We start from the raw sequence: 11124 nt of genomic DNA, 5'->3' as shown, positions 1-11124 counted from the left end.
CTTTTTGTAAGCTGTAACACTGAAGGTTGATATGAAGTTTCATCAAAATCACTATAATGATTAGTGTTTATTCTTGTAAAAGATTGAAAAGGCACACCAAATATCTGATACTGATTCGCTTTGTATCAAGAGTCGAAAGTTTTGTTAGCTTGTTGCCCAAGATGGGTTGAAAATTTGTCAAAACTTTTTCAGTTCTCTTTGAGTGGCAGTTAGTGACTTCTTTTTGCATTTGTACCTTGAAAAATTGTTACAAGGTAAAGTGCCGGCCATAAATACGATTGTGTCGCCCGCAGACGGGAATTTAAAAAGGCCTAATTTTCGCTACAGAATGGAATTGACTCTCTATCCTTAACGGTTTGATGATTGATTTAATGTAAACTCAAAAAAAAAATCAACCCTAAGCAACATAATTTTCACGCTAAATTATTGATGGACTTAATACAACATATTTTTTCTCAGTTCCTATCTAGTGATAATAGGTTTAAAAAAGTGGCAGATTTAGATTGAGATTCAAGATTTAGGCGAATGCAAGGATTATATAAATTATAAAAACAATGTCAATTTGTAAACAAGGTGAAAATTGCTTTAACCAGTGCATTACACAGAATTTAGTGCCATCTATTTTTTGTTTTGTACATCTTCAGTCTTTTGAAGATTGTGGTTAGGATTTAGGCGCGAATGATTTTGACGATAATACAAATTTACGTTACTTTGACTCATCCTATTCTTCAACTAATATTTACTCGTAGATACTTTATTCCTTTACATTTTGTCTGAGAAAACATGTCAAAGCTACTAACTTTGTGTATTGCGTCTCTACCTGTAGTATCTGCTTACATTTTTAAGATGGACTAGTCAAATTTTCAAGCTCTCTGATTTTGTTTGGTTATCTGTTGTAAGCCTCATGAACGGAATTCCCAGTGAAAATGAGCAAGAACCAGTAAATCTTTGCATACACAAAGTAAAACGGAGATATGCTCCTTGATCATGCAATGAGCAGCAATTGTAACTAAATTTAACCCTACTCGAGATCTGTCTTATCGAGTAAATCCAAGGGAAGACAAAACTATCACTAAAACAAACCAGGCTAATAATTGGTTCTTTTTCTTAATCACTCGAATCAAGAAAAACATACCACAAGGTTAATGGGATATACTCACCTTTAGTTGTCTCATTTTCTTCCCGCTTCCCAAAATTGAGTATAAAAATGCTCGGAAAAAGTTACAACAATACAAGTTGAGTTTCGAAGCTCATTGAGATAGTAACAAATCAAACAAACTATTCAAATCAACAAAAAACTCTTTATTTTTAACAACTTTAACTTTTCTACATTTTAGTGAAAACTTTTCTTGTACCACAAATAATCAACATGAACAAGCAATTGGTAAATATCGTTCAACTATTATTGTTTAACTAACATGAGATTTTTTTACTTTTTTCACTAATTTTACTTTTCATTTTTTTCTGGTTTCAGTTATTCGCTCTTTTTGCCTCAACCCTTATCCTTTGTGTTCAATTTGTCCGTGCCGAAGAGGAATTCGATGCTGAAGAAACTTTCGATGGCGAAGAAGACGTACCTTTGGAAAGAGAAAGACGAGATGTATCAGCTGATTTAGAAGGTGCCGAATCAGGAATCGCTGGTGGAGCTGGTGCAGGACTCGGTCCTTATAAAGGAGGGGCAGCTGGTGGGGCAGCTGCCGGTTTTAAAGGTGGAAAGGCTGGAAAAGCTGGTTATGCCGCTGGTGCAAAAGGAGCAAAGGGAGGTGCAGCTTATGGTGCTAAAGGAGCTGTTGGTGGATCAAAGGGTGCTGCTTCTAAGGGTGGTTTCGCTTCTGGTGCTTTCGGTAAAAAGTTTGGTTCCAAAGGAGGTTTCTCTAAGGCTGGAGGAGCTGGTTACAACAAGAAGATCGGTGTAGTCAAGAAGTTCGGAATGAGCCAAGGTTTCAAATTCGGCAAATCTGCTGCTCATGGTGCTGCCGGTGGTGCTGTTGGAGGAAAAGCAGCTAAAGGAGGTTTTGCTGGTGCTGCTGGAGCCTCTGGATTCAAGAGTGGAGCTACTGGTGGTAAAAAGGGATTCGCCACTGGAGCAGCAGGTGCAGCTGGTGGTAAAGCCGGTGGAGCTGGTGCTGCTGGATTCAAGAAGGCTGCTGGTGCTGCAGGAGCCGCAGGAGTCAAAGGAATCGGTGGTAAAGCTGGTTTCGGAATCGGCCGATAAGCAAACATAATTGTAACTTAATTATTTAGGTGTCTAATATCAAGACAATTCGAGTCAAAGACAAGACAAATACAGTTTGCAATTTCGTCCTATTGAATTTCTTTGTATTTTGTAAAGCTGGATATGCCATGGAAAAGAAACTCAAGAAATTGAAAAAATTGGTCAAAAATATCAAAAAAGCTAATTGTTCTTGACTTAATCTGATGAAATGTGCACAGTCAAAATTGTTAAAAATTTCATTTTTTAGTGTTTAATAAAGACTGATATTTATCTAAAAATTTTTTTTGAATTTATGTTCACTGTCATTATTTTCAGGGACCCTTTTTACTGAATCTTATTTGATATCTTAATTATGACTAATCACGATTAAATCTAAGAGTATTACTCTTTGGGAATTACACCAAAATTGAAAAAAATTGCGATCTCTTACAAGTTGTTAGTCAAAGATTAATGCATTTAACAAAAGGCAAAGTTTAGTACAGGCATATACACACTGGATGACTCTGTTCGCAGTATTGAAAAACATTAATAAATTTTTAATCTCAACCTTTTTCTTAGAGATGGGCGATTCTCGACTAATCAAATAATCGATATTTTAGCGATTAGCGCAAGGAAAACGATTAGAATCGATGCTTAATCAAGGTAGCAAAATAATAAATCTTAAAGCATTCAAGCAACTTTTCCAAGTTTGAGGCTCTTCTTTACATCAATAAAGTACAAATTAGTCTTTGCCATCTCACTGAAATCACTGGAAGAGTCAATATTTTAATTCTGAGTTGCTAAAGTTATGCCGGTTTCTCTTTTATTTTTTCTGCAAAAATGGAAGCGCAAAATTCGTGAGTTTTTAGCTCATGTGAAGCTTATCGATTCTCGCAAAAACTAATCGATGCTCATTTTTTGAAAAAGAATCGATCCGTATCGATGTAATCGAGGTAATCGCCCATCTCTATTTTTCTTATTTTTAATTTCTTGAGTTTTAATTTTGTATTAATTTTACTTATTGTCGCCCTTCAGTGAGTATATGCCGGTACCTTGGCCCTTTTGTTGAATGCATCATCTTATACCTTAATCTTTGTTGTTACAACTAAGCTCATCTATTGATTGATCATCAGTAGATGGCGCTGATTTTTTTGTCAAAAATAAATGAAAATTGACTTTACATATTGGAACTAACAGACAGACTGACAGGATAACAATGCGAGCAGTGACTGTCAACAATTTGTGATCTGGTTTTCTACATCGCATCATCATTTTACTGTTAATATCGTGTAGTTTTTAATTCACTATGGTGCTTAATGATCGTTCCAATGTGGAAGTTGTTTTCGTTGTTGAAGGAACTGCTAATCTAAGTTTATATGCCGAATCAATTAAATCAAGCTACATCATTCCTACTCTAGAGTTAGTGTTTTTACTCCTTATGTGTTTTTTTATTTTGTTTCATTTTACAAAAAGATCTAACAATTGTTGCGTGATATCTTTATTTGCAGAATTTTAAGTGGTGGACCTCCAGATGAAAATGATTATGAGTTTGAGAACACACTCAATTGTTCCCTTTTTGCATTGGTTGTTTTCATGACGGCTGATTCGGCTCCCGATCCTGCCTCATTTTGTTTTGGGCCTACCTCATCAACACACAAACTCTTACAATGGTTTGATCGAATACAGTGAGTATTTTAATTTTCTTTTCCTAAATTAAGACCATTTGTTAATCCTTAGCTATCTCTTTCAGATTTAATTGCGGAGGTGCATCCTCATGTAGTCACATAACTGAAGGTATTGCTACCTCGTTGCAATGTTTTGACGAGTTTAAAACAATGAGAGAGAATGCTTCACCTGGCTCAAGTCATAACAAAATTCCCAAGCATTGTGTGCTCATCTGTAACTCTCCGCCATATGCTTTACCTGCGGCTGAAAGTATTTCGTATAATGGTTTAATGATTGATCATTTAGTGGGCATTATGGGTGATAGAGGGATAAGTCTGAGTCTATTCTCTCCTAGAAAGATGCCTTTTCTATTCAAGTTATATGAAAAAGCTGGTGGAGACTTAAACTCAGCTTTAGCTAAGAACTATGCGAAAGATAGAAGACATTTAGTTCTATTAAAAAATTTTCAACTGCAAGAAAGACCCATAAGTCCTCAGGCAAATCAATCATCTAATAAATCTCTCGAAAAAGCATCTTCGTCGCCTTCTCCATCTAATCAGGGTAATTTTAATTGGAAGTCTTGAACATTACGGATGAAAGAAGTTGCTGGTGTTCTTTTTATTATAATATGAATATTATTCAAATTTTAGCTGATTTCCTTTCAAACCTGTACATTTCTCTTGTTTTAAAGCCTTTATCAATTTTCTAGTCAATCAGCCCTTCTCTTAAATTTCCATTCATCTTAGTTTCATGTTGCATTCCATTCAATTTGTGTATATGAAAATCTTAGGCAAAAATATTCAACTTTTTTAAGCATGATAAATATTCTGTTGATCTACTTGAACTTTATGCACTCACTTCATTCATCCGTATTTTTCAGCTTATTTTTATGCCGCTTGACTCACTTTATTTATGCTTCATTTTCTTCAGGTCAAAAAAGGCCACTTTCTCCTGCATCTTCAGCTGTATATAGTAAGTTGATGTATAAACAAAATTGACCTCGATAAGAGCAAAACAAGTTTTTATGTTATTCATTCATATTTTTTGTTTCTTTTAGGTAAAGACAGTGTTCAAATCACCATCCACCAACAACAACCACAACAACAGCTTCAACAGCAACAACAAGTACAACAAAATCAATTGCAACAACAACAGCAGCAACAACAACAACAGCAGCAGCAGCAGCAGCAACAGCAACAACAACAGCAACAACAGCAGCAACAGCAACAGCACATCAGAGGACCACCTCCTCCGCCCCCGACATTTATTCAGTCTGACAAAACCTCAACGCCTGACTCAATAGCTCCACTTCGTCCTATTCCTAATACTATGCCTGTTCTTACCAGTCAACTATCTTCCATACGTCAAGGAGCACCAAATGTTGTGTCTCAGCAGTCTGGTCCGCCTGGTCAATCAAATCAAACTCGTATGGGCTTCCCAGGAACTCAAATTAGATCAGTACAAAGAGAAAACTATAACCCTGTGATGATGCAAGGACAATTAAGAGGTGCTTCTTCGCCTTTCTCTGCTCCACCTCCTAGTCCGATGAATCGTGCCTCTGTTCCTTCTCCTCTTTCGCAAAATGCACCTTCACCAATGCCAGTTCCTCCTGGGGGTATGATGAATCAAGATTCTAATGTCTCAAGTCAACAAATGCCCATGCCAAATTCAATGATGAAAGATAAGAAGATTATTTGGAATGGAACCATCGAGTTTCAAGAAAAATCAGCTCAAGAAGGAATTCCTCCAAAGTATTCTCTACCTTGTTCCATTACATCAACAAATGGTAGCCCTGATTTAGAAAAAAATGCCGAAAAATGGCCTTCTATGCTGAATCTTTCACTTCTACCTAGAACAATAATTAATGCAGTTTTACCTGTGTTAAAGAATGAATCACATGTTGTGGTGCTTAATTTTGCTAATCAAGACACATCTGAAATAATTCAAAAATTACAAAAAACAATCTCAGGAGGCGGTCGACAACCCCAAATACAATTCTGTGGATGCATCAACTTATACCCTAATCAGAATACTATGATGATTGTCATTTATGCACCAGATAAAAATACGTTTATGGGCTTTTTACCAATGAACCAGGAAGCATTCATGCACAAAATACAAGCTGCCTACAAAAATGCTCGAACAGCCAAAATTCTTCAGGGAAATCAACAACAAATCTCGCAGCAACCAAACCAACAATCACCTCAGACGAATATTGGACAACCAATGATGGGACAATCCATAGGCCAAGCAATGGGCCAACAACCTCAACCACAAATGGTACAGCAGGCCATGCAACCACCACCTCAGCCAGGACAAATGATACAACAAATTTCAATGTCCCAGCCACAGCTTAATGCCAATCCAACCGGTTTCTATCAGGTAACTGGCGATCGCTCATCTAGCTGTGTTGCTGCTCTTATTTCGCTAATCAGAAGAATATGATATAAAGTCAGCTTAACAGTCAATCTTTTTCCGTTCATATAAATATTGCTACTGTCAGAGCAGAAAAATTTAAACTAAGTCCCCTAAAGTTCACGAATTTCCTATTCTTTGTTATCTAGAAAATTTTGCTCTACATTTATTCCTTATTTATGTGCTATCGTCTTTTCCGTTCTACTCTTTGTTTCCCTCTCAATCTCGTCTTTCTCTTTGTTTTTTTCTTGCATGTTCTTTCTTAAATAATGCATAAATACTACTTTTCTACCCATGAAATTTGCATGTTTTTCTAGTCCCCTTCATGTTATCGATGTTATCTTGATAACTTGTTTGTTTCTTGCAATTTTATTCAAATAACCAACATGTTTATGACGCTTTTCTTCTGGAACTAATCTTCGGTATGGTTTTGATAAGACAGAAACTTGATATTAATTGGTGGTGGTTCACGGCTTATATTTATTAACTTATCGCTTTGTCTTGTCTGCTTTTCTCCTCAATTTTGCTCTCAATGAATTTATTAATTTTTTATTTCTTTATCATTCCTCTCTTTTTTTCATTTAAATTGTCTTTTTTACTCTGAAGATTCAACAGATTGGTCCAGTTGTTCAGCAGTCAGGTCCTGGTCAAATGGCACCAATGCAAGGTCAATCTCAACAAAATCAACAGCATTTGCAGCCACAACCACAACTCGGTCAACAAGTTGGTTTTCGTAATCAGTCGGTGCAGGGAATCCGAAACAATGCCGGGCCAAATAATCATGGAATGATGAATCAAGGACTTCTCCCTAATCAAATGATAGCATCAGGTGGCCAGAGACCGCAACAAACAAATGTGCTTCTTAATCAAGCACTTGGCCCTATTCAAGGAACAGGCGGTCATCCACAATTTGCACAGCAAAATCAAATCATTGGTGGTCAACAGCAAACCACCGCTACTTTGGTCACACAAAGTGGCCCACCTATGCATCAACAGCCCCAACCGCAGCCAATGCAGCAACAACCACAACAACAACAGATACACTTTAACAGCCAAAACGTGAGTGGTACAACACTTGCCAATTTGATGCAACATCAACAGCAGGCGACGCAGCAACAGCAATCAAATTCACAACCTCCTCCTCCTCAACAACCCCAACAACATTCAACGCATGATGTTCGCAATCGCAATTTATTAAATATCCAGCAATTACAGAAACAACTCGAAGCTTGTAAGCAAACGGAACTCGAATTTGCACAGCAACACGTTGATCACACAATTCCTTCTGGACATACATTTTTCGATCAGTCGACAGGGATGCATTATTCTAAATCTTCTTCAGGAGATCTCGGGACTAATTTCCGGAATATCAGTGCGTCTCCGAGAACAGGTCCAGATCCGGAAACTGATTTGAATCTGTCTAAAGGACATTTATTGGTAAATTGATCAAACAAATCAAATGAGAAAACAAAACAAACAGTTATTCAATAATCCATTAACCTTAGTATCTCATGATTGTTAACTTTCCAATATTTTTGCCAATCGTTGCTAACTCGTAAATCATTCTGGGCTGTTTGTCTCTTTCCTGTCTAAATTAACTGTCTAACTTATTTAATCTGTGTATTGCATGCTCTGGTCGCTTCAGTCCTATCCTAGTAATTGCTCTTCTCTTGTGTCTGGTTGGCTCTTTGCTCTCAAAAATTAACTATTGTTATGATTTAGATTCACCCTGTTCTCGGATACTTCTGTTGTCTCAGCTCCAAACATCCATTTCTAAATCTTGAGCCTATTTATCCTCTTTCATTTCTCGTTTCTTTCCTCTATGTTTATAACATGTTGCTCATCATCTACATCTAATCTTCAACTCCTATTTCCAGAAATTCGATCGTCATTAATCCTTCTTACTCTCAATTACGCTTTAAACGTCATCATTCTTACCCCCTCGCTGCTCATCTGTTGTTTAATACCATGTTGTCATTTTACAATTTTTATTTCTGTTTGAACTATTTTATTATTTATTTATTTTGTTTAAACATTTGAATCAAGGCTGAGTTAAACTAATTTTTTCTAAATTTAAACAGAGACCCGAAGAAATGGCATTCCCCCAAACTGGTGGAAATCTTCAAGGAAAACCACCGGATAACGCTCAAGCTCATGTAAGCAAGAAACACAATTAAATTTTGTTTAGAATTGTATTTTAATTCATTTTTCTTTGAATTTTCAGCCTCAACATCAACAACCTCTGGTTCGCCAACAACTCCAGCAACATATTCATCAGCAGCAACAGCAACAACAACAAGCGAGATTACAACAAATGCAACAACCCATTGGAGTCAAAAGTAATAACTTAATTTTTTTAATTTCTCATAAAATATGCAAAGTTTATTAATTTTTATTCCAATTTGTTTGATTAGGTGCTCCTGGATTGAGAAATTTGTTACTACCACAACACCAACAAGTACAACAACAGCAACCGCAACAGCAAATTAGAACTAATATGCAACCTGGTCCAAATCAACAACAATGGCGATTCAGTAGAACTTGAAAGTTGAGTTGATTAATTAGGTTCAAATTTTTTATTGACATCATTCTGCTGTGGATCAATGTGAAAATATCATCCTCACTCTATTTAAATATTCATCTTCACTAACGTAATCCGTCTCATCATAATCATTCACATAAGTTTCATCATCTTCCTGTACCATCGTTAATATGCATCATCATCATGATGTTGATCATTTTCATCGCAAGCAATCGTGATAGGCAAAAAGCGACATTTGAATTTTCATTAAACCATGATGGAATATGTCGTCATTTGCAGTGAGAAAACTCAGTGTGGTGTCCAAACAAAGAGAATGAAAGGAATTCTCATTCAATCAATCATCTAATGTCAATGCTAACAGAGGTTAACAGACGTGTATATCGTAATTAAATGGATATCAAGAGGGACGTCGATATGTAAAAAGTAGAGGGCAAGAGTAAATCTTGAAGATAAATCTATTCTTATTGATAGAGATTACAAAGGTTGACAAAGCGCCATCAAAAAGAGAATCAAATTTCCTTTTTTCTCCGTCCTATCCTGAAGAAAACTTTAATCACAAGTTTTTTCCTTCCTCTTTTTGATGAGCAAACAAAACAATCTTTGATCGATTGCATCTTGTTTATATATTTGCATTAATTTGGTTTACAATAACTAATCTTTCTTGCTTAAAAGCATATCAATTTTTGAGTGATTTTTCAAAAAATTGCTCAAATTTATTGTCATATGTATTATTATAAATGAAATAATAATATTAATTCAATTATTTTACTTAAACTGTCTAATTTGTCTTTTCTTGCCATTTCTTCTGACTATTTGCGCCTAATCATAATTTAACATTTCACAGGTTTAACCCAATTCTTGTTAAAACTATTTTTACTGGCGGACACAAAAAACTTTCCTCTATTGGGACTATTGGGTTGAATATTTTAAGCTAATCATCTGTGTGATTCATGGCTACCCAGGCCAAGTTTTAATAGCCAGTTAAAATTTATGAGTAATGTCTAGTTTAGCACTTTGTCATCAGTTTTCGTTGAAAATTCACAAAAGTTTTGTGCATTCATGAAATCGAGGTCTATTTTTATACCATTATCTTTACATGTTTGCTAGTCTTAAAGTTTTCTACATTTTATGTGTAAAAGTCGACTTTTGATTTCATGAATACACTTTCACTGGTCTGCATTTGCTTCTAGAAGCAAAAAACTGCAATTATCTCTGCTGTCTCTATATGGCTGTTTTGGCTCTTGAATAGGTCCTTTGAATACTTTTATGTTCAGCTAGCAATTGAATCTCTGTTGGTTTCACGAAGTTATCGGAGTGTTTGACTTTTCGCCTCCTTGCTTCACCTTTCTTCCAATGAAAGTCTACATATTTACAGAAAAAATTGAAATTAAGTTTGTCGCCAATTTAATGAGGGTTCTAATGACACTTTTTTAATGAAACTCTTTTAATGACACTTTAAAAAAAGTCTCTATAGGAATTGATCACACCATTCTGAGAGACATTGGTAACAATCTTTGGCCTGTTTACTGTTTGCATTGACGGTCTCCTTCATCCATAGAGAGAAAAGCTCTTTATCCTTTTTGAGAATTAAAAATTGGCCCAGCACAACATAAGCCTGAAAAGGAGAACGAGAGAAAAAACGTTAAATAATAGTTTAAGAAGTAAGATTACAAAAGATATTGAACATAGCAATAGAGCTGAAAATCAGTTGTAATAGCTAACAGAAGATAGTTTATTGACAACTTTAACAGACCCATCTGAATTTAAATTCATCTACCAGTCAACAAAATAGGCTAAAAAACATTTACCTTATCAAATCCATTATCTTCAAATCTTTTCCCAAGGACTTCACCAACACCAGCTAGATCGGTTACTGGTTTATCGCCCATAGGCTCTGACACGAAGCTATGGTGCTTCTGGGAAGTGGTTGACATTTTACGACGCTTGACAGGTGATCGACCGATGATGATAGATAATATTTAACAAAATTAGGAACAAGTGGATGTATTGGATGAAAAATGAGGTAAAAGTCAATTGGAAACAATTGATAAACAAAAAGAGGTTATAGTTAAAATGACAATTGAACTTCAACTTTTTGATTTTCAACTTGCACAGATTCTCTTTTCTATTTCCCTTTCTTTGTAGCAACACACCTTATCATTCAAGAGTATCCAATCATTCAACTGCTAAACGGCTAACCAAAAAGTGCGCCATTTTCAAAGAAGGATTTCAGTGAAAAATGCGTTTTAAAGTGTGACTGACTAAAGAATGTCTGTTTATTTTTATTTGACTTTAATTAATCAACATT

General features: G+C 35.6%; 3 protein-coding genes across 6 annotated transcripts; 2 read left to right on the top strand and 1 right to left on the bottom strand.

Annotated features, from left to right (window-relative positions):
- The first annotated feature begins 1242 nt into the window (after positions 1–1242).
- On the top strand, positions 1243–2479 carry LOC107361249 (uncharacterized). The gene is made up of 2 exons (XM_015928031.3): positions 1243–1384; positions 1475–2479. Exons 1-2 carry the CDS (start codon positions 1370–1372, stop codon positions 2213–2215), a joined length of 756 nt encoding a protein of 251 aa, XP_015783517.2. The 5' UTR covers positions 1243–1369; the 3' UTR covers positions 2216–2479.
- A 916-nt stretch (positions 2480–3395) lies between these two features.
- LOC107361281 (mediator of RNA polymerase II transcription subunit 25) lies at positions 3396–9590 on the top strand. 4 transcript variants are annotated; one of them, XM_089265937.1, is made up of 9 exons: positions 3396–3613; positions 3703–3879; positions 3945–4420; positions 4790–4831; positions 4917–6139; positions 6881–7333; positions 8356–8430; positions 8499–8613; positions 8689–9590. In XM_089265937.1, exons 1-9 carry the CDS (start codon positions 3501–3503, stop codon positions 8817–8819), a joined length of 2805 nt encoding a protein of 934 aa, XP_089122063.1. In that variant the 5' UTR covers positions 3396–3500; the 3' UTR covers positions 8820–9590. The 4 variants fall into 4 exon arrangements, with proteins under 4 accessions (XP_089122063.1, XP_015783555.2, XP_015783556.2 ...); XM_015928069.3 differs by having other exon boundaries at positions 6881–7711; XM_015928070.3 differs by having other exon boundaries at positions 4917–6241.
- A 629-nt stretch (positions 9591–10219) lies between these two features.
- Positions 10220–10924, bottom strand: baf (barrier to autointegration factor). Its single transcript, XM_015928054.2, has 2 exons — positions 10625–10924; positions 10220–10431 (listed from the first exon to the last, which is right to left on the bottom strand). Exons 1-2 carry the CDS (start codon positions 10748–10750, stop codon positions 10285–10287), a joined length of 273 nt encoding a protein of 90 aa, XP_015783540.1. The 5' UTR covers positions 10751–10924; the 3' UTR covers positions 10220–10284.
- Positions 10925–11124: the final 200 nt, after the last annotated feature.

This window comes from Tetranychus urticae, chromosome 1, assembly GCF_039701765.1.
Source record: "Tetranychus urticae isolate SD_2017Ah chromosome 1, NJAU_TeUrti_SD_1.0, whole genome shotgun sequence".
Lineage (NCBI taxonomy): Eukaryota > Metazoa > Arthropoda > Arachnida > Trombidiformes > Tetranychidae > Tetranychus > Tetranychus urticae.
Note: the sequence above shows the minus strand (reverse complement) of the source record. Positions and strands in the feature narration are given on the sequence as shown.